This window comes from Perca fluviatilis, chromosome 1 (genome assembly GCF_010015445.1).
Source record: "Perca fluviatilis chromosome 1, GENO_Pfluv_1.0, whole genome shotgun sequence".
NCBI classification, from domain to species: Eukaryota; Metazoa; Chordata; class Actinopteri; order Perciformes; family Percidae; genus Perca; species Perca fluviatilis.
This window is the reverse complement of record NC_053112.1, coordinates 37448802-37472693: the sequence shown is the minus strand read 5'-3', so window position 1 is coordinate 37472693 and position 23892 is coordinate 37448802. Positions and strand designations below refer to the sequence as shown.

Sequence of the window (23892 nt, the reverse complement as noted above, 5' to 3'; positions counted from 1 at the left end):
GACTAGCACAGTCTAAATTATTTCTGCGAGGTAGATGAGGAGATTGATACCACTCTCATGTCTGTGTGTTCTAGACTTCATAATAAGAGTGCAGTCTAAATATGAAAATGGAAGTTAAGTTAATAACTTGGGCGGTGCGTGGTCACGGAAGGCTTGTATCATGTGGACAGTTTTGTTGTCATTACTTAGAATTCCTCACGGGGGAGGCAGAAACTACGCACTATAGCTTTAAAGATATCGAGAAATGAAGTTAAAGACGATCATAATCAGGGACTGAGTGATCATTATGTTTTTAAATTTTTTGTCCTTGTACATTTGACAGGAGCTGGTAGTAGCACTGAGTCACCTGGTGGTGCAATATGAAAGCAACTTCTGTACAGTTGCCCTCCAGTTTATAGAAGAGGAAAAGAACTACACAGTGCCGTCACCAGCCAACACCGCAGGTACTGTGTGTACACACACACACACACACACACACACACACACACACACACACACACACACACACAGAGAGAGACGTATACTTCCACACTTGTGTTTTTGGCATTTAGCTCTTAGTCAAGATAAATTACCTGTTGGTAGTAATTGGTGTAAATCTTTGGAGTCACATTGCCTTCACAGTGTTTCTGTGACCATAGATCATTGTAGGAGAAATCTAATTTAAAGTCATCATTTGGTTTCATAGTGTTGCTCATTCTTTGCTTTGTCTTTTTTTTAAAACTGACTTTATTGAATTTTCCAAGATATCTACAAAAGAAATATCCTGACTCTCACACACACAGACAACGGAAAGTCAATATAGCACACAGAATACTTCTACCCTAAATTATTCAATGTGTGTGTTGTAAGCATTGCTCAGAGATTTAAAGATTGCACCCCAGGAGTTCTGTAGATCAGGGCATGACCAAAGCATGTGAATCAGAGTAGCTGGAGACATTATTGTTTATTATTTATTTTTATTTTTTTATTATGTTTACATCTGTCACAAGAAGGATCTAAATCTGGATATATTTTTGGGTAATGTGGCTTTTGTTAAATGGAAATGTCTTAAATGGCATGAGTCCATGTCTGCGACAGAGAGAGGAGTCTCATACTTGTTCAAGGATTGCTTTCCCAAGTCTCATTCAAACCTGATAACGCCACATCTTGGTCCCAGTGCACTTTTAATATATCCATAGACTGGAGTTTCAACTCGCCAATGAATTTGTTAGAGACATCATATCCTTAGGCTGCGTGTTAAATGATGAGAAGTGTTGATAGGAGTATTTGGTAGCTTTTTTTGTGAAAAGGTGCTGAACTGCTTTTTTATGATTAAATAAAAAAATAATTATTTAACTTTAACACAACGCACAAGATATACAGTTTGCAACAAGAACATATTTCCGCCCCCGCCCCCTTAGTCATTACCACCCACCCAGATGAAAATCAAGAAAACAGGACACAGTAACTACAGTATTCAAGAACATTCAACAACAATAATAACATAGACAAACTATAAACCAAATGAACATATGTATAAATGAGCTGAACTGCTTTTTGAAGAAAGTCCTTAGTTGTAAATATTGATAACAATGGCAGTTTAGTGACATTTATTTAATTGCACATTTTTCAAAGGATGCAAAAGCTCTATAAACAGGTCCTTGATAAACTGAATCAGATCTGTAAAAGGATGGTTGGACAATCGGAGGACTGTGTAGGCCATAATACTTTTCTAAATTGTGGCCAGATTTTGGATTGTCGACTGGGCTTCTGTAGGACTGTGTCACAACCAAGCTTGGGATGTTATCATTTGAATGAATCTTGACCCTGAAAATAACCTTTTGAATGTTAATTGCACAACACTAGCAATGATTGGACATGGCCGTACCTCCTTCTTCTGTGGCAGACAAATTGCTTTTTACAGGTCAAATTTGAAATGTTTTGAAAAACATGGACTAGGTAGGGCTGCACAATATACGTCTTTTATTTATATATATATATATATATATATATATATTAACTTATACTTAACTGGCACAATGATCACATCGCAAAAAACTGCGAAATACCATAAAAGACAGATTTTTTTATTGTTAATTGAAAGACCGTATCAGTAGAAAAATGTAACGGTCATTCTTCTTTAGTGCTGCGTTTTGTGTGCAATTTAATGTTCAAATTGTTTAATAAAAGAATGTTGGAAATAATTTCCTTTCATTTGTTTTAAATTCAACAAGCAATTTACTGTATTTTATCAGAATACTGAAAGCAGCAGAACTGAGTACACTTTATCTGTTTATTTATCGCAAGTAATATTAGTAATAATATTCAACAACGTTATTGCATATTGTATACTTTCCTCATATCGTGCAACCCTACTTTGAACGAATCCAGTCTGATAATGGGGTGTTAATTATATTCTATATTATATAACTCATTAGAACATTTGTTTTCACTTGTTTGGAATGATCCTTGCTCTGACCTTTACGTCCTGCTGTGTTTGCGTCCAGAGCCTGGTAGCCTGACTCCGGTGAGGGACAGCCCGGCCATCCCACGCCTGCGATCGGTCAACTCCTACACCAACATCCGAGCTGCTACCACTGCCCGCAATCTGAACAAGAGCCTGCAGAACCTCAACCTCAATGAAGAGGGTAGGAGGGAGGGAGAGAGTGCTGGGAAATAGAGCGAGTGAGAAAAAAAGGCAGATGAGAGAGAGATGAATAAGATGAAGCAGAAATATAGATAAAATCGTAGGAGGACCGATTGAAGAAAAAGAAGAATGAAGAATTTAATCAGCTGAATGACAGAAATTTATCCGAGGAGAGACCATTAGCACATTTGATTAACTTTGGACCGTGGATGTAACCGTCCTTGGGCTTACTTTTTCATTCTATCATTGCCATTCCTGAGACAGACTCAGTAAGCATTAAAGGTTAACTTAATTTTTTTTTCAACCTGGACCTTATGTTCCTATGTTCCTGTGTCTAAGTGACTGATGGGAACAACAATCTTTGACATTGGTCCAGTATTAAGCGGGATCGCTGCAGTCGGCAGTCAGCGAAACTAGCTACAATGTAAGTTAACAGGGCAACTGTCCAGCTTGTATTTACCTTCCTTTCGCTCGTTTTGCCACTGACAGACTCAGAGTAAGTGTCTGACAACATTATGGAAAGAATTTCTAAAGAGGCCGACCTTTCTGTTAAGAGTAAGATCCTTTTTTTAAACATAAAAACATCTGCAAAATTGCGTTCTCTAAACCCACCAGACTCCGTGTAAATAAACAGTAATTGTAGCATCGTAAAATACACTTCATTCAAAGTCGACAGAAACAAAATAAAACTATGAAAGCTGTTTTGGGTCGTCTTTCCACTTTTCCAACCATCACAACTCTAGTTTTGGATGAAATAAACACATAGTTTACCGATTTACATGTGGAAATATGTTGGCTCTATACACGCTAAAAGTATTGTTTTTATATACAGTATGTGTTAGAGCCTGACCGATATATTAGTGGGCCGATATTAGCCATTTTCCAAACTATCTGTATCGGCATTTATAATGGCCGATAAATGAATGTTTAAAAAATAAAAACGGACGAAACCCCTTTCAACCATGTTCTGAGTGTTGGCGTTGTATAGTTTGTCCACCAGAGGGAGCTCTACAACCTCCCTGTTGGCAACACTCTTTGATTGTATTTTTTTGTTATTTTGTTTTTTTTCAAAGGACTTTAAGTTTCTTATCTTAAGTTTGTATTTTTATACATCTGTTTATGTTTTGTTACGCATTTCTGGATTTTTTTTAAATATATATCGGCCGATATATCGAAATATTGGATTTTTAAATCACCAAATATTTGTATCTATCAGCCTTAAAAATCCTTTATCGGTCGGGCTCTAGTATGTGTGGGTTTAGCGCTAGCAACCTTAGAGCGATTTGTGAAAGGTCTTAAAGAGGTTTTAAAAAGGTCTATCTATAGAGATCCTTTCCCTAATGTTGTCAGACACTTACAATAATAATCTGAGCCTGTCAGTGGCAAAATAAAGCCCTTTTAGTGGACCAAATTGACGCTGAACATTTGCCCCATATGGTTACATTGCAGCCCGGTCTGCCGCTGTCGGTTACAGCGTTCATGCTTAATGCTGGACCAGTTTCATCATTGGTTGTTTCTATCAGTCACTTACACACAAATACATGGGAAAATAGGGTTTTCCAGGTTGAAAAAAAACGAAATTGCCCTTTAATAAGAGGTTTCAAAACCATCAGAGAGGTTGTGACCAGCTGCAGAGAGAACAGTTCAGTTTGTGGTGTGTTGATATTTATTTCAGTCTAGCTCTCACATGCACAAGAAACTGGAAAATGCTCATCATCTCTGTCTTCCAAAACTATCCTCCCTTTTCAGTGGTGAACTTTGGCCCTTTCCCAAAGCATCCCTATCCACTATTACTTCAGTAGTGAAGTATCACTCCACATAAAATAACACAGCCATTGTGGAGGGCACATTCAGGGATCAAGCAGCAGTACCCAGCAAAAGGGTTTTTAAATTGTAAAAAAAACAGCTTTACGTAAATTAAATTTTTTTTTTTTTTTTCAATTACTGCCTCAGACTACAAAAAAAAAAGTTTTAAATGGGTTATGTCATTTTCAATTACAAATTTTCAGCAGTTTCATGGTCTGGTTAAAATTGCCTCGGCTCTCATTTGGATTTGCATGGGTGAATCTCTTCTCTTCAATCAGTACATTGTTTATGAAGCAACATTTCCAAATATTCCTCCAGTAACTCAATGTTGTGTTCTGCTTCACCATGGTCCCGTTGATATATGCCTCAGTGACAAACTCAGGGGCGCTTTGGGAGATAATTTCATAATTTCCATCCCAGCTTTTGGCACCAAAATAATGTAGATTCAGGAAGCTGATATTCTTGCAGTTTATATTTATTGGAAATTGGAAATTGATTTATTTGAAACAGGGACAGTGCACAAATAAACATTAAACTTGTTAAACAAAAGAATATGTCTTGGGCCAGGTTATAGCAACAATTGCTAATTTCCACCTGTAGTCCCTGGGCAGGTATGACAAATTTAAAACAAAACAATTTACAATTTTAAATAGAATATTCACATATTTACCACAAAAAAAGGAGAGAGAGCAAACAAGGACAACAAACTGCTGTGCTGCTGTGCTTCTCGGTCTTGGTTCAGTCCAGCAAATGTGCAGACATAAGCCTGCCTGACCACCAGTGGGGACTGTGAACTGTCCATGGTGCTGAACTGTAGGCCTGTTAAGACCAGCTCCAACAGTTGTAACAGGAGCAGGGATTACACTGTGGCATGCACTCCACACTCTCAACCCTGAGCAGGAAACATCCGTCACCATGAATACTGATAGACGGTTAGCTCACTGAGCTGTTGTATTGTACAGTATTATGTGCTTTACCTGTAGATGCATTACACCTCCAAAACAATGATCGCTTGCTACAAATGTTCTTATTTTTAATTAGTGCGTGCAAATACTGTAAGATAATTGGAATACAGAAAATAATTTATTTAAGAAATGTTTTAACTTTCCTATTTTTACTTCACTTATCTGCAGTGTTGAGAAGGTTACTTTGGAAATGTAATAGGTTACCGATTACAAGTTACCCTATTTAAAATGTAACACTAGTGTAACTATTTCAATTACTTCATTAAAGTAATGTAACTAATTACATTTAATTCCTTTTTGACTACTTCTCAAATTTTCTTATGAAAAGCTATGGCACTGCAAATTCAAACACAAGAACCAATCAAAAGCATCAGAACAGCATTGTACTTTACTTAATGGCTGTGGCTGGGAACGGAAATGGAAGACGTGCACAGGAAAAATTACAAAGCAACTAAATTAATATTATTCGACATATAGCCTGGCTTTTTACAGACAATTTTCAGATGTAAACCCCAATGTAATCATGAACATTTTTATAAGTAACTAATTTAATTACCCTTTTTTTTTTCTAGGAACTGTAACCGATTGCAGTTACCTTCATTTTGTAATTAAATTACGTTATGCTGTTACATGTAACTAGGTCCTCCCCAACACTGCTTATCTGTGATTTTAATTAAATCCACGGAGAAAATAATCTGGGAAAGCGACAGGTTTTGTGTCCAGGGGTCGTGCAGTTTGGTAAATTGCATCCAGTGTTGACTCGCACTTCCAATCCTTCTGGTTGGATTAGTACGGTATGGTCCTCAACATGGCAAACACACACACACACATACACACACATAGACGGAGAATATAGAGAGGGTGTGTAGGGACCAGAATGGGATTGATCCTCTCTGACCAATCACAGGCATTATTAGGAATTGACCAATTATCGGCCTGGCCAATTATCGTCCTGGCCAATTATCTTGGCCGATATTTGACAATTTGCAGATTATCTGTATCGGTGTTTTATTTGATGGATAACCAATAAAGTTAAATAATTAAAAAAATGCGCTACTTTGGCTCCGCTACAGCTCTGTGAGCAGTCTGCAACACCTGCAAACAGACTGTTAGCACATTAAAACTTCAGGAAGCTATTTTTGTTTTTGTTTGTTAGTTTTTTGGACTGTGTATTAAATTTAAAGTGCTCATATTATGCTTTTTGGCTTTTTCCCTTTCCTTTATTGTGTTATATACCGGTACATGTTTTGTGCACGTTACAGGTTTACAAAGTGAAAAAGCACATTATAATGTTCGCCTAGCTGCTAGCATGGCATGCCCTCATACTCTGCTTCTGACTGGCTAGTAGTCCTTACCTAGGTACTGTCAGGGCATGCCCTCATACTCTGCTTCTGACTGGCTAGTAGTCCTTACCTAGGTACTGTCAGGGCACGCCCTCATACTCTGCTTCTGACTGGCTAGTAGTCCTTACCTAGGTACTCAGCATGTGCGACTCCCAACAAAGATGGAACAGAAGTGTGATGTCTCACTCTGTAGCTAAAACAGAGCTCAACACACAGGGTGAAAAGAGGAGCTGCAGCAATGTGCAGTAAAACCAAAATATGGTGTTTTTTGAAAATTAAACCATGTAAAACCTATTCTGGTACAACCTCTAAATACAATTATGAACCTGAAAATGAGCATAATATGAGCACTTTAATGTTTCTGTTTTATAAAATAATTGCGTAAAGCATATAAACATACTTTTGTGTTGGAGTTTGTAACATTCAAAATTGTTAATTTTGACTAAAAGATTTCCATTTTTACTGTACAATAAATGCATATCGGTTCCAAATATCGGTTCCATTGACCACTAATAATCGGTATCTGTATTGGCCTTAAAAAAAACAACTATTGGTCGAACCCTACAATTTATAGCAGTATAACTATTTTGATACTCAAACTAGATGCATAATAATGATCGATAACCCTAATGGCAAGGAAACCAATCATGTAATGATCAAGCTTTAGTGGTGTCACCTATGTCCACAGCTCTGTGAGCACGTCCTGCTGTCACTTCTGAGCTCTTAACCTCCTGTTTGTGTCACCGCCTTGTGATTCAGACAGCTAAAGCTAACTGCCCGCCCTCTGTCTACCAATGCCAGACTGAGTAATGCCTATGCCCTCAGTGATGTTAAATCACTGGCACTTGGTGAAGCGTGTAACCTACTGCTGACACCATTCCTAATTCACATTCTCAGTGCTTATTCCAATATGCAGCTGTGTTTATCATCAATAAGCACCGAGCAGAGCGAATTTCCACCCTCTACCAATCTCCATTTCCACATTTTCAGCTTGCAGTCAGTTTGGAGAATGCATGGCGTTTGGGTTTGTGTGAGTCAGAGTAATGTTTGGTGATAAAGAGAGTTATAGCGGGAGATGACTGAGCCTGACCGCTGAAATGAAGCTATGAGCTAAGTTGTTGTCCAGGACTGCTTACACACCTCACGCCTTATTGGATGATGCTTTGGCTATTGGCTTTTTATGACAATAATAGCGATAATAAACTTTATATATACAGCACTTTTACAGCCGCTAAAGTGCTTTCTAAACAAAATAAGAGTCGCCTCTTCTTTCTCTTCAACCTCGTATGACATTTATGATGATCATGATTTTGTTTTGCTGATTTGATCTGAGGGTTAATGTGTGTGTGTGTGTGTGTGTGTGTGTGTGTGTGTGTGTGTGTGTGTGTGTGTGTGTGTGTGTGTGTGTGTGTGTGTGTGTGTGTGTGTGTGTGTGTGTGTGTGTTCTCCTTCATTCAGGTGGACCAGCAGCCTTCTCTCCTGGTAACCTGAGCACCAGCAGCAGCACCAGCAGCACCCTGGGGAGCCCCGACAATGACGAGTACATCCTCTCCTTTGAGACCATCGACAAAATGAGACGGGTGTCCTCATATTCTTCGCTCAACTCCCTCATAGGTAACAACTAGAGATGGTCTGATACCATTTTTTACTTCCTGATACCAACTCCGATACCTGAACTTGCGTATCGGCCGATCCGATACCAGTGTGTCAATATTTGATTATGTTTTCACAGCTGTATACTACTATTAGCGTATGGATGTGATATGATTTCTATCTTTGTTGTACGGCCTGGCTCAGGTTAAACTTTCTTGTGAAACATGAACAAACATAAACAATGAATGCCATATAACTTGTTTCTATTATCCAGTTTGACGGTCAGTCACAACGGAAAAAGAACATGAACTACTTTTCACGTAGATTTTTTTTTCGGGCTAAATTACGTGGTATCCAATCAGTGCATATACTCCAGTACTCCAGTACTAATACCAGCATTTTATGCAGTATCGCAGGCTTTTCTGATACTGGTATTGGAACATCTCTAGTCAGTAGTGCTACACCCCTACTACCGGTGGTGGTAGCATTATCACTGTTACTACTGTAGACTTCAGGCAGGGTGAGGTATATGCCTGGCTATGTGTTCTAATCCAAAAAACTATTTTATTACTTACTTTTAATACGTTACTGTATTGTGTGAACATTTAACTTCATTTAACATTGTATATGGCGTTTTCTCTTGCGGGGTGCAAATGTTCCATTAAAACAAGTTCCTTCCTGAGACCATTTTGCAGAGCCACCATCGCTGCGTCTGGAGTTTAGCGACAATTGGGGTTGGTTTAAAGAAATGCAAACGACCCAGAGCGTTGTTTTCTCCTATCCTGGAATGTATGTGTGGTGTAGCCAGACCTTACTCCACAGCGCTGTGGAGACCTGGCAATGCGCGAGACTGTTGTCATCATGATATCTATTTTCCATACTGTATTTCCTCTGTTAACAGTATGCCAGTTGTGCATCTAGAAGCTGTTGGCAGCATCAGTAATGTATCCTGTTGGATCATCACAGCAGGCTGCAGACAGCAGCTGGGACAGTGTTGCATGGTTTGACACACAGAAACTGCCATCCAATGAGTGGACACTCCCATATGGACTTAGCATGAGAGAAAAACAGGGAGGAAAAGTAAATGGCCAGCCGAATGTGATGGCATCAGAGGGGAAGACCTCACATGGGTGAGGGTGAAAGCCCTCAAATGAGGGAGGTGACAGAGAGGAACGCTCCCAGTCCAAGAATAGAACAAGTGTAAAAACGGTTTGCAGATGTGTAAAGGACAGAGAGGAGGAGGGTGTAAACTCTGTGAGCCACCAGGGGCTATTAAAGTGCTTTTCCTCGTACACTGAACTCCAACCCGGCTCACTTTGCCTCTGCTCTCGGCTAATTGGCGGGCTCCACCATGCGTCCTGACAGCCAGTTTGTGTGCGAGCAAGAAACCCATTAACTCCCCCCCCCCCCCCCCCCCCCCCCCAGGAAAAGGAGAATGTAAAACTGGGGTTTCCCTTTTTTCCCTCTCTCTTACTCATTGTTGCATTTCAAGTTACAAACCACTTGTAATTTCCCAGCTGCCCTGTCACGTCCCAGTATGTGATTTTTGTAAGGCACAATGGAAAATGAGTCGAAATGGAAAAGTAAATTGAGCTCTGGAGAACAGTGAATTTGACTTGGCACGAAGGTAGGTTCAGGTACTATAATGAAATTTCTTTTTCAGCGTGTTTTCTTCGATTTATTCCTTAAATGAATGCCACCTCATTTTAAGTGTACCTGACTTCATATCGGTCCTGTGAGGAAGCAGCCCAATTTCCTCTGATCTTTAAATTAACTTTAACACAATCTGCTGTGCAAACCTGGATGGAGTTTCACTCCAATGCATGTGCATATTTTGTTTTGAAGTTTCATGTCCATTATTCTCTCTCACACAAAGACAAAGTAAAGGCAAAGGAGATGACCTATTTTGTGTGCCCTTTTTCCTCTATGGGAAGATATATCAGGTAATCTTCTAATCTGGGATTTATCAACTAATTCACATTTAATCAAACCCAAACTACAATTCTGCCTTGTCAGCCAGATGTTCTAGTAGGATTTCTTTTTAAGCTACAGGTACCATGGGACACCAAAGCTTGGGAGTTAATGTTTGATGATTTAAAAAAACTGTGGTTTAGCGCTTGCTCTCATGACCCTTGTACTGCTTGTGGCCCACAAGCAGTGCAGGCGCGAGGTCCCTGTGTAAAACAGGTTCAGACATATTGGCCCCTCGCCCACTAAGCTGTGTTTATTTAACTGTACAAATCCTACAACACTGTAACACAATGTTCTCTGTGAGGCTGTAATGGAAAGGACAACCAAATTGTAAGATGAATACAAGTTGAGGTTCCAAGTTTGTTTTTGAGCTTAAGCAGTTGTGATGAAGTAAATGTAAAGCTGTATATTGTAGCGATTGGTATGCTAACGTGCTCCCAGTGACGATGGTAACATGCAGAGATGTGGACTTGGGACTCGGTGACTTGGACTTGAGTCGATTTGAGTCAACTTTTTGATGACAAAGAAATGAATTACTTGATGACTCGAGACTTGACTTGGGGCATGATGACTCGGATGACTTGTGTTTATTCATAAGTTTGAATGTTATCTGTTAAATATAAAATAATTTAATGTAATATTGTCACGTTTCTGTCTAACTATCAAGTATGCTATGCAGCGGCAGCGGAATCATGATTGGACGACTCAAAAAGCTCCCCGGTATGGGATTGTCATGATTGGATGACTGGCTGTCAGTCAAAGACTTGGACCAAATGACTTGAGACTTACTTGAGGAAAGATGACTTGGTCACAGCACTGGTAACATGATGAGCCCCTGTGTTGGTCAGCCAAATTAAAATCACCCCTTCCGGGTAGACCGATGGCTGGGATTTGTATTGTGGAGATATGTAAAATCAGCAAATTTGTTTAATGTAACCGTAACCTTTAAAGATATATAGTTAAACACGGTGGTCTGAACTATCTGACATCTCTGCTTTGCTTATTTTTTTGTACTGTGTTGCTTTGCTAGCGCTTTGATAAACCGAATCTAGCGTTACAAACAGCAACATGTCACCTGCCGGTCTGACCGACTGCTAGTCTGGGTGGTGTCAGTTTCTTTAGTATGTGGCCCAACAGGTAAATGAGCTCTCTAACCTAATGTTAGTGAATGTGTTGACATATGAAAGCATCAAACATGCATTTTAGATGAATGAGATGAGAGTATATCCAGTTGTTCCTCGCCCCAGTTTCCAGGAGCAGGAGGTTTCTACCAAGAAGTTATTGTAAAGCAACATTGTGATTGGGTCTATTGTCCCCTGTTCTCTGCAGCATGTTTACCTCGCCCCATGTTGAGTCCAACTTAGTGAGCTTTTTCATCATAGTCCTGCACCAGGTGATTTATGGTCTTCCAAGTTTTCTTTTGCCTGGAGGAGTCCAGTTCAGTGCAATATTTATTATGTGATCCTCCTCCATAGCCCCAAGCACATGGCCCAGCCATCACTGGCATTCGCCTTTTTGGAGCCTTAAACAACTGTACCAAATTCCACGGCAATGTATCCAAAGATATTCAACTTAAAGCCAAAAATGTCAAGTTAGACCAAAGTCAGTAGGATTTATTCTCTGGAGAACATGAATGTCGTGGCAGTCCCCCCAATAGTTATCGAAACTTTTAATTCTGGTATAATGCCAGCTATGTTTTGGGAGGTAGAGCTGGTCGTCCACTAACCACAGGGTTGGCAGTTTGCTCCTCAGCTCCTGTGTCCCTGAGCATGACACTCAACCCCAAATTGCTCCTGATGGCCAGGCCAGCTCCTTGCATGCTATCTGGCTGCCATCGGTGTGTGACTTTACGAATAGGTGAATGAGAGGGAAAGCGCTTTGGATAAAAGAGCTATACAGCGCCATTCAATGCCTGATAAAGGCATCTAAAGTAACACTTTGCTTAACATTTTCTGTATCTGCATTGGCAATTTATATTTTGTCACATCATGGGCTTTGATTCACTTCTACATGTGTCAGTGTATTTGAGGCACTCTCCCATTTAAAGAGCATCACAGATTGGATGCTGCGTGCACTGCTCACATCTCCCCTTGAAATATATCTCAAATATGCCTCACAGAGGAGTTTCTTCTCTGCTTTCAGATGTTCTGATGCATTTGTGTATGCCTCAAACATTTACAGCTCCAAAAAAATGGCTATGCAATGTTAAAAGTATTTTATGTCATCTGCCAGAATTGAGGAGGCCATAAAACCCTGATGCAGTGGTTCATTTAGACGATAATTAACATCTTTACTACTGTACATCCATTCCACTGTGCAGGTCTCGTGTCAAGTCAGGACAAGTCACTGGTGCTGCGTTGAGCCAATGAGTAATGTCAGCCGTCATGTGTTTCCCTCATGTGGACGATGTAGAGGCGGTGCAGTGGTAATTTGTGTGCACCCGTAATGTAGCGTGGCGGTTAAATGGGAAAGGAACCATATTTCACATTTATCAACTGGCTGTTTACTGCGGAAGGTAGCGCGCTGGCTAGCCATCGCTAATCATATCCTTCCCCTCAGGCTACAGCCTAATCACCTCTTTAACTCCGTCACTCGCTTTTTCTTCCTCTGGCCCTCTATCTTTTCATCTCTTTCCTCTTCCTTCATTCTCTCTGCTCCTCACCTTCTTTTCAGATTCCTCCTTGTGCTTATTGTATCTGCCTGTATCCCCCCCAGCTGTAGCTCTCCAGCCTCCTTCCCTTCCTTTTCTCTCCCATCTTTGAAACTTGGGACCATTGAACCCTCTTGGAACTCTCTGGAGAGGAGTCTGAGCTCTAAGAGGGCCCAGGCTTCAATCATTCCCACTTCTCCACAGCACCCTGAGGAGTTTGCAGCTCCAGGGCTCGAATTGCGACAGATGAACAAAACCACCTGACAAAAGGAGAGGCTTTGTTCATTTGTATTCATGGTAACGGTGACCGCTGACAACAATAAAGCTCCAGTGGAGGAGGAGAGCCAGCTGTGTGTGTGTGTGTGTGTGTCTGTGTCGGTGTGTGTGTGTCATGCTGTTTAGCTGTGTGCGCTGATTAATGATGTACATTACCTGACACTGGAGGTCATTTTCCCTCTGCCACCTCAACACATCCAACAACTGCAGAAGAGGAAAATGACCGGGGCGGTTAGCACGATGCTAATGAGCTGTTAGCTCTGCTGTCTTAATGAACTTGGAGAGTAGTGATGATGGTTACACCAGAGTGAGATATATGTGCCGGTGGGTGTATTGAGTGTTTCCTCTACTGTATGTGTGTAGGATTTGCAAGGTTCCTACGCAGTATGGAATTTGATTTTAGTCATTTCCAGGTCTGGATAAGTATGAAAAACAGATTAGGGGGAGTATGGAAAAAATATTTGTTTGCAGAGTTTTGGAGCAGGCAGCCAGCGCAGCCAAAATGTTTACCACTGTGTGAGAGAGTGCGGGCCAGAGCGAGCTCGATGTCGTTGAAAGCAAGGCAAGAAGTATGTTGTGCGACTGAACACACTCCTACGCAGAACTGCCTCTATGTCGGTACGTCACAGTCTGCAAAACAGCTCTGCCCCAAGTGCGAGATGTTTGAAAGAGGAATGTCTTCCAACTTTCTGCGTAGGTGTGTGGTTTAACGGCCGAATTTGGATAAATGCAAGTTTTCTTGGCTGGCTTGACAATCCCAAATATATAACCTGGTCGGCTAAGGATTCCAAATGGGAAATGAAAGCTAGATGCAAATCTTTCCAACATGGGGGAGGTGGCAATTGTAGGCCATATGCAAAAGCTCTGTCGTCTTGTCACAGCATCCTCTGCACCCAGAGTCTCAACGTTTTTGGCACAAGCCAACAAGAGACCAAAGACTGACCACAGCAAGTATTGAACCCACCAACGCAGTTTGTACTCTGATGTCAAATATGGTCCGAAAAATCGAACTAGAATCTGGAAATTTGAGTCTGGAACAGCATGTAATTTTGAGATGGAAAATGTGTAGTAAACCCTGGATTTGTGTGTATTGTCTGAAACTGGAAACAGAATTTTACATGCAGGTAAATTCAAATATGTTAAACTTGTTTATTTGCTTTGTGTGTTTTTTTTCTAGGTGTGTCCTTCAACAGTGTTTACACTCAGATCTGGAGAGTGCTGCTACATCTCGCTGCAGACCCTTTTCCTGAAGTGTCAGATCTGGCCATGAAGGTCCTCAACAGCATAGCATACAAGGTATGTTGGGTTTGACCCTTTAAAACTACTGGACCTTGGTTCTTCCTGTTTTCATCATACACAAATGTTCAAAGCTTATTGTTAAAGCCATTGTCAGGATGTTGTCCTTTTGATTGGTTGCTTAAAATATTGAGCAGCCAAGATTTGAAGCTTTTTCCCTGCCATACTCATAAGTCATTTTGAAGATGAGTATCAACATGTTTTAGAGTGTAACATAATGGGGGTGTAATAATTGACTTTTTGTCTCTGTATCCGTATGTCAGTTCTTTTTATCACATGGTTAAGCGGTGAAAAAGCTCTGTTTCTAGCACACACAGACCCCACCCTCCCACTGGCATTTCCTTCTTTCAGAAGGCCATTACTTTTGTGCAAATGCAATTAAGGGCCAATGACTCCCCCAGGCTTGGCAGAGCAGAGCAAAGAGGCTGCCGTAATTTAAGAAACCATAATAACCACTATAGTCCACCACCCATCCTAACCCTCAGGCAGAATGTGTTGCGTTTCCCACCACCAACACCGATCGTCCCCTCTGTTAACTTCAGAAGAGCAGCATCTCTGCGATGGGCTGCAATAAAAACCAACAGGACTTGATTTACAATATAACGCAATGGAGTTCTCTTCTTACAGCTACTGCACTGTGCCGTCTGTGTGGCACCACAACACACTTCTGTAGTAGAAGTGTCTTTGTACCTGCAGACCTGAAGTCAAATGAGCAAACTGTGGTGTCATATTTATTTAAAAAATGACCACGCTGACAGCCAACATATGGAAACGGCTGAAACAGAAGCACAATTCAATCAAGCACTGCATCTGCCCCAGACCTTCTGCATCATCTTTACAAGTCTGCTAATTGAAAGAGCTGTAGATTTTAGGCTTGAGACGTGACGCAACTGATGGATAAAACAGGAGGACTTGACTCAAGCTTTCACTGCCTCGAGACTTGACTTGAAACCTGAAAGCAAAAACATTTAATTCTCATGTTTTGACCTGGTAAAATCCACTGATGATAAAGAGTAAGACAGGGAAAGGTAACCCTTCCATTGCCACACAGCTTGAGCATTTCATTTGGAGGCCTCAGCTATATAAATAACGCAGAAAGATATTCGAATGCTGTGTCATTTTAATGGTTAGCATTCATAGACCTGAAAGACTTGCAAATGGCAAGCAATGGAGACATGTGACTTGTTTCCACTGAACTGACTTGAGACTTTACTTGAACTTATCTCCTTTGACTTTGTTTATTCAGATCCCCATTAGCAACTGCATTGTAACAGTAACTACTCTTGCTAGGCTTGCTAGACCCGAAAATACATCAATACACATCCATAACATTCATAGTCACAATAAGACTTTATACATTACACAGCCACTAAAACAACCAACACCAACTCAAAGCCTGTCTAATACATACAATAGCTCTATATAATCATTTCATTGGTTACATTATTAAGAAATCACTTAGCAACTCATCCATGAAGCACAAATAAAGTGGGATGGATAGGATTTATCAATATCACAAGAACAGACAAACACAACAAATGTATTTGTTAAAACATGTTGTGTTCCTTTCTGAAATCAAAAAATGCTTGATAATGAACTGTTTTAAACCTTCTGATGACTGCCGAGTAGAATAATATCATCTGTCTAAAAAAAATGATAGGTTACTATTAAGTATTTTGGGGGTTTTAGTTATATTTTTAATAAAGCAGCCTAGAGAATAATGCAAACGTCTTTTTACAATTAACCAAGCCATTCCACTTACGCGTGTTCTATGAACTTGTTTCCTTTGACTTGAAGCTTGACTTGTTTTCTATTGACTGGAGGCTCGAATGCGACTTCTCTCAGTTGACTTGATTGATTTGACTCGGACTTGTCTTGAGAAATTTGACTTGGACTTGATTGAGTTGACTCAGTCTTGATTTATTTGAGACTTGAATTTGTTTCAATTAAATTCAGATTTGACTTGTGCTGATTTAGATTTAACTGAAATAATCGAACCGGGATGAGATCACACACTCCTCTTTGGCTCTGGTTTATAAACCATAATCCTAGTCTTCGCAACGAGTCCAACAAAGTTGTAGGTGAAACACCGTGTGGGACTAGTGTCATTCATGTCATACATACTGTCATGACATGAAAACAATGATGGGGGATTGAAGCTCTGCCTGTCTTGTCTGTATACCTAAAAAAAAAAAAAAAAAAATAGAAGAGCAGTTTGACATTTAGAAAAGAATGACAAACTAAACTCTAAATTCCTTAACTTTCTGAAGCTAATGATTTATTATACATGGAGCCTACATTAATTTTTGTCTTGCAGAGAGCTCATCAGAGACAGCTTAATCAGAGAACGCCCATCCCAAGTTCACAAGTGTTAACATTAGCTTAACTGGGAATCCAGCTCCTTTAATTAGGTTTTTAAAATGTCAAATGTTATTGATTTGTAACAAAGTGAACAAGGTCAGCAGCTAATTAAAATTTACTTGGTTCTCAGATGATGAAGGCATTAAATGGTTTTTAATAGGCCCCTCTAGCTGCATGATGCTAGGGTGGAAGGCCTTGAGTCTTTTTTTTCTTTTTCTTTTTTTTAATCCTGTTTTTTCTTGTGTTCTTTTGTCTGTAAGTTTGACTGCTTAAAATTTGAATCCAATTGTTTTCAGTGCAATTCCCTTTGCCTGACGCAGCAGATATCTCTATTTACACACTTAACCCATGGCGCCAACCACATCTTCCCTCCATCAGTCCACCGTATCCCCCTCTCGTCCCCACTTCCATGTCATCATCATACATCAAGGCCGTTGTTGCTTTCAATAATTAAACCGGAACATTTTAAGGTTTTTCTGAGCCTGTATCATACCAAAGGCCTTGTTAATAGCGTGGTCTGTGTACATGCATTCATTTCTTTGCTCTGTTGACTCACTTTCCAGCCAATTAATGATGGGAGGGAGTGCAGGGGAAGCTGTTTAAAACGGGAGAGAGGCATTGCAAGCTGTTTCCCAGCATGGAGAGAAGCAGCTGCTCGAACTGATTACCCTCGTTTCCTGCTAATGCGGGAGTTTTGCATATCATATTTTCTGGAAAGCCTGTCAGCAGATAAGACGTGTGGCCTCCTGCGTAAGCATGATGTTTGTTTACCACATGTTGAGGATCTGCAAATGTTGATGAATAATCCATGGACGTGTTGCATTATTTAGTCGTTTTAACCGATGAGCTTGCAAATTCACAATCGTACCAGCATCCGGTATCTAGTATGTTCTGTATTTCCTAGAAATACATAGGTGGTGAAATTTGGTGACTTGGACAAAAGACAAGATCGTTAATGGACGCACACTGACTGTTGCGGGACAGGCTTGATAACTCATCCACCCTGCTTCCTCGTTATTTTTTTTTAAAGATCCTTTTGTTTGAGCTTTTACTAGTGTACAGCTGCACTTTGCCGCAACCTCTTTCAAACTCTCAAAATGAACTCCAGGAGAATTAATGCTGCAGTGTGGAGCTCAGTTTGGCCATCTAAATGTCTGGGTTTCTTTGCATTAGGTCTGCGCATACTGCTGCCTTCACACACACAAGCTGCTCCCCATCATCTTTTAGTCAAAAAATCAGCATATCCTTAATAGAAGTTATTAGTCTGCGTTTACATTTTTATGTCCTTCTCATCACATCGATCCTGTGCTAGAGTAGAAAAGGTACTTAGATTAGTGACTGAATTATTTCCATATAACAGCCGGCTTTACTGATGTTTTTTTTTTTTCCATTTCCAATTGCCTCTTAATGAATGTGTGTAAACTTTGCATTCCATACTTTCCTCTCTCCCTCGCTCTCAGCCTTTCAGACACGCGCGCACAAACGAAAGACACTTGCCGCAATTTTTGTAATTAGCATAGAAATCAAATCCGAGGTAGTAAAATGTGTTTGCCGGCGTTAACTGGATTTACGCTGCAATACACAGTTTTACTCTCCACCTAGCTTGAGTAAACAACAACCCTGCTATTCATCAATGATGCTTTGCCTCTATTGTCTTTATTAAGTTTACCCCTCCCTTGTGAGCAGCCATTACACAACTCACAATGAAGAGGTTATATTACCAGCTCTGCCTAACGAGATAAAGTTCTGAAAATGGAAGGCAAACTTTTGTAAAGTGCTCACTGTTACAGCGAGGATTTTAGGCGTTGATTCTAATCCTGCTCTCAGGTGTGTCTTTGAAATATCTGAATCCCTGACTAAATTAGCGTGCCGAGACCTGCTTGAAGAGGCGGTCTCGGTACGCTTTCAATCCAACTCTGGAGCGCTTTGTTTGTGGTGAGAACGCGATCCCCCCTCGAACCGCACCGAATATAAATACTCCGCAAGTTGCAACATCATGCAAACTATAGCAGCTTGCAGTGTTTCTCACACAGAAATAGACTGCAGTCACTCGCATCTCCGTGGTCAAACTAGCCGTCGCTAAAGCTAGAGACAGACAACGGCAGCAGAGCAAAGTCTCACTGACAGTGTCTGATTATTTAATGAAATGAGCTGGTTTGAACATAGAGGATGCAAGAAATAGAGTCCTAGACAGGGGCATTGGAAATGACCAATAGCTATAAATGCTGTGATGCTGTACATTGGAGATTTGTTACACAAATGTCTATGCTGTAGCATCTGTCCCTATTCAAATCAACATGAAATGAAGAAAAATGAAATGAAATACGCACTAGTCCAAAACACAGGACCTTCTTCCTGTATTTACTTTCTTGCTCCCGCCCCCCAGAAACATCTGACCAATTAGCGGAGTTAACGTTCTTGCATGACACATTGACACACTAATGACACATTTTGGCGTGCTTGGATTGTGTGAGACGAAGCCGGACCAAGGGGGAAACCGCTCCAAGTTTACAAACTCCTCAACCGATTCGGGACCAGAGCAAACCACCTATAGGTGTGAAAACGCCCTTAACCTCTCCAGTGGGACGACTTGTAACAACGTAGAGAATTAACCCACAGTTTCTTTGTCGACAGGCAACGATGAACGCTCGGCCCCAGAGGATCCTGGACTCTGGATCTCTCACCCAGTCGGCCCCGGCCAGCCCCACCAGCAAGGGCACGCACATCCACCAGGCTGGGTGAGGGAGGACGGCTCACACACAGTCAACATCCAGATATACAGAAAAAGTCATTGCAGTAAAGCCCCGAAACATACGCGGCATGCATACAGATCTCTCAGCCTTCCTTCTAGCAAGACTTAGACACAATTCTAAAATGCCTCATCTTGTTTTAAAGAGGGGTCTGACAAATGTTACTACGTAGCTCAAGGCTGGCAACAAAGCGAGAGGCCACACACAGTTAATATACATTATACATAGAGCTGGGCAATATGTCGATATTATATCGATATCGTTATATGAGACTAGATATCGTCGTAGATTTTGGATATCGTAATAGCGTAATATGGCATAGGTGTTGTCTTTTGCTGGTTTTAAAGGCTGCATTACAGTGAAGTGATGTACTTTTCTGAACTTACCAGACTGTTGTAACTGTTCTATTATTTGCCTTTACCCACTTAGTCATTATATCCACATTACTGATGATTATTTATCAAAAATCTCATTGTGTAAATATTGTTATGAAAGCACCAATAGTCAACAGTACAATATTGCTGCGGTATCGATATCGAGGTATTTGTATTGTAAATATTGTGATATTTGATTTCCTCCATATCGCCCAGCCCTAATTATACATCATATAAAATTCTGTAATGTGGATCATACCTGAACAAAAACATACGTGAAATCCCAGAGAAAATAATGACAAAAAAGACCAACTAAAAAAAGGATAAAATTAATGAAAGAATTATCAGACTAAAACCTGGATATCAAAATAAAGATGATGATGATGAAGAAATACAGTGGTGGAATGTAACTAACTACATTTACTTAAGTACAAATTTGAGGTACTTTTCTTTTCTACTCCGCTATATTTCAGAGAGAAATATTGGACTTTTTACTCCACTACATTCATCTGTTCCAGCTTTAGTTACTCTACAAGTTAAGATATGTACACACACCACACATGTGGTTTATAAAATAGGATGTTTTATTATAAATGAACCTACCCAACAATATAACGGCCTACACGTCCAGCTGAAATGATTAGACCATTAATCGCTTAGCTGATTGACAGAACTGTGTGGATCGTTTCCAGTTTTCTAAAATGTGAGGGGTTTTTCTGCATTGAATACTTTTACTTTTATTACTTTAAGTGCATGGTGCTGATGATATACTTACATACGTTTACTTCAGTAACATTTAAAATGCAGGAGTATTTTGACAGTGTGGTTTTAGTACTTTTACTAAAGTAAAAGATCTGAATACTTCTTCTAGCACTGATGAAATATGAAATATTGTTTCTGTAATAGAATGCAAAGTTGACCCTGTCTGAGTTCAGCCACTGTTTCCTGTCCTCACGTTAATGACTCTGTCCCTCCAGTGGGTCTCCTCCCATGCCCAGCGCCAGCAGCTCCAGTCTGACCAACGAGGTGCCCAAACCCCCGGCCAGAGAGCAGCCAGCCACCCGACCTCCCTACACCCCCACATTGGGAGGACAGGCTCCCCACTCGCACCAGTTCCCCCGCACCCGCAAGATGTTTGACAAGGGACCTGAGCAGGTAGAGGAACACCCTACTGGATGGGTCTCTGTGTGTACCTCGGGCAGCGTGTGGGCATCAAACAACCCAGAGCGTTTTTTTTTTTTTTTTCTCCTATCCCAAAATGTATGTGTGGTGTAAGTTTAGTTTAACTCTTTTCTTTTTTTTTTTTTTTGGTATCCAGGCAGGTGAGGATGGTGACGATCCAGGCGGTCACAGGAACTACATCAGTGCCGCCCTCCAGACGGGCCTGTGTGATTGGAGCGCCAAGTATTTCGCTCAGCCTGTCATGAAGGTAGAGTCTCTCTTCTCTTTTCCATCCATTCTTTGGTTTAACCTTCTTGATCTTCCTCTCTCACTCTGCCCTGCCAGTGTGAGTCCGATGATAGTCCTTTTATGTGTTTTTATGTAACAATAAGCCACAAGGTTATGCTTCACACACAGACCTAAAGCAACATGTAAGCTGAGTTATAGCTTTGACGAAATGCAGACACTTTAGCACATTATTCAATGAAAAAAGAAAGAGCAGATGCTTTTTTTCTTAATCAATAATTTAAAAACAGTATTGCCTTTACTATTCCTCTGCCAAGCAATGCAGTTATTGAATAGTAGCTCAGAGTGGTTGCTAAGCAACAAAGAAGTACTATGACAGGTAATTTCGGGTTTTCACATCAATATTTATGTGAAGTGGTGTCACAGGTGCGCATTTGTCATGCATTTTACAATGGCTTCAGGAGTGGCTGAGCCATCTGAGGACATGGACTGTGTTATAGAACGGATTCTTTTTTAAAGTAATGTGGAGTCCTGTGGAAAACAGCAGGCCTGGGACCAGTCACACTGTGAGGAAGAACCTGCTGCTTGCACAAGATGGCTTTGCTGAATAATTCTGTGTTCTGAGCACCATAACTTAACATCCTCCCGAGTGAAATTTCAGATTTAAATTAAGTGCTTTTTACCGTGCACAGTAGTTGGTGCCGAATTCTGTAATGAAATTAAATCAAGCTTCCGTCTGTTTAAATAACCTCAACATGCCATCCTCCCTGGACAAAAATGTGTCAGCACATTTTGTCGAAGTTGAACAAAGAAGGAGGGGGATTATATATATATAAAATAAATAAGTAAAAAGTCAAGTGTGAGGGTCAAAACAGAGGAGAAAATAGAAAGTTTTGGGAGTTGAGGAAGAAAAATATGTACAAAAAGTATAAGAAAGGTGTGCATGAGAGAGAGTGGATGATACAGAAAGAGAGTGAAGAGAAAAGTAGATTTTTAATAAAATAAAATATTTACAACACAAAGACGTTTGGGGCAAAAGGAAGGCTGAAGGAGACAAAAAAGAGCGCACAAAAAGGAAAAGTTAATACGTGATGAAAATAAAATATTTTTAAGAAAGAGGAGAGAATACATCCAGGGCCAGACAGAGAGGGAGGGAGAGGGTGGGAGAAAGAGGAAAGTGAAGTAAAACTTTAAAGAGCATGGCTGGATGAAAGGAAGATGGAGCCAGAAGTGTCAACAAAAGGTGATAAAAAGCAGAGAGATGATTGGATTGGAGGAGTGAGTGAAAGAGCGGGCGCAAAGAGGAGGAGAGGGGTTTTACCGTAGCACGAATCAGAATGCTGCGTGGGCAAAATTTTGAGTGCTGCCATAAAACTTCACGCCAATACAAAGAGGTGTGTGTGTGTGTGTGTGTGTGTGTGTGTGTGTGTGTGTGTGCGCCTCAAAATCCGCACACAGGTTATCATATCACCGTGTCAGCAGCACGAGAGCTTTAGGGGTGTGTGAGAAGCAAGGACAGACTGTCTTCACATGGGAGCAAGGGAAAGTGATTTAAAAACAGCTATAGGTTAATATTTGTGTGTGAGAGAGAGTAGTAGTAGTTTATTTTGAACATGTAAAAAAAAAAAAAAAAATATATATATATATATATACACACACACACAGTACAGGCCAAAAGTTTGGACACACCTTCTCATTCAATGCGTTTCCTTTTTATTTTCATGACTATTTACTTTGTAGATTCTCAATGAAGGCATCACAACTATGAATGAACACATATGGAATTATTTACTTAACAAAAAAGTGTGAAATGACTGAAAACATGTCTTATATTTTAGATTCTTCAAAGTAGCCACCCTTTGCTTTTATATTAATAAGGGAAAAAATTCCACTAATTAACCCTGACAAAGCACACCTGTGAAGTGAAAACCATTTCAGGTGACTACCTCATCTGAGCATACAAACATGACGTGCGGAGTTCCCCAAGGCTCAGTTCTGGGGCCTCTTCTGTTCAACATCTACATGCTTCCACTGGCTCAGATTATGGAAAACAACAAAATAACTTACCATAGTTATGCAGATGACACACAAATTTACATAACCTTATCGCCAGGGAACTATAGCCCAATACAACAATTAAGCATTGAACAAATTAATGATTGGATGTGCCAGAACTTTCTTAAATTAAATGAAGAAAAAACGGAGGTGGTTGTTTTTGGAGCAAAAGAGGAACGATTGAAAGTCAGCGCTCAGCTTCAAACGACAATGTTAAAAACAACAGACAAAGCCAGAAATCTTGGTGTAGTCATGGACTCAGACCTAAATTTTAACAGCCACATTAACATAATTAAAAAATCAGCAAATTATCACCTTAAAAATATATCAAGGGTTAGAGGACTTATGTCTCAGCAAGATCTGGAAAAACTTGTCCATGCTTTTATCTTCAGTAGACTTGACTACTGTAACGGTGTCTT

The 23892-nt window shown here is 40.3% G+C and overlaps 1 protein-coding gene across 4 annotated transcripts in view; it reads left to right on the top strand.

Moving 5' to 3' along the window:
• rptor (regulatory associated protein of MTOR, complex 1) overlaps positions 1–23892 on the top strand; it is a 239582-nt gene that overhangs the window by 174524 nt on the left and 41166 nt on the right. For all 4 annotated transcript variants that reach the window (XM_039816705.1, XM_039816691.1, XM_039816698.1 and 1 more), the window contains exons 19-25: positions 323–443; positions 2487–2627; positions 8199–8354; positions 14408–14526; positions 19522–19625; positions 20989–21166; positions 21330–21440. In XM_039816705.1, coding sequence (XP_039672639.1) covers positions 323–443; positions 2487–2627; positions 8199–8354; positions 14408–14526; positions 19522–19625; positions 20989–21166; positions 21330–21440 — 930 coding nt within the window. The remainder of the gene's footprint in view (positions 1–322; positions 444–2486; positions 2628–8198; positions 8355–14407; positions 14527–19521; positions 19626–20988; positions 21167–21329; positions 21441–23892) is intronic.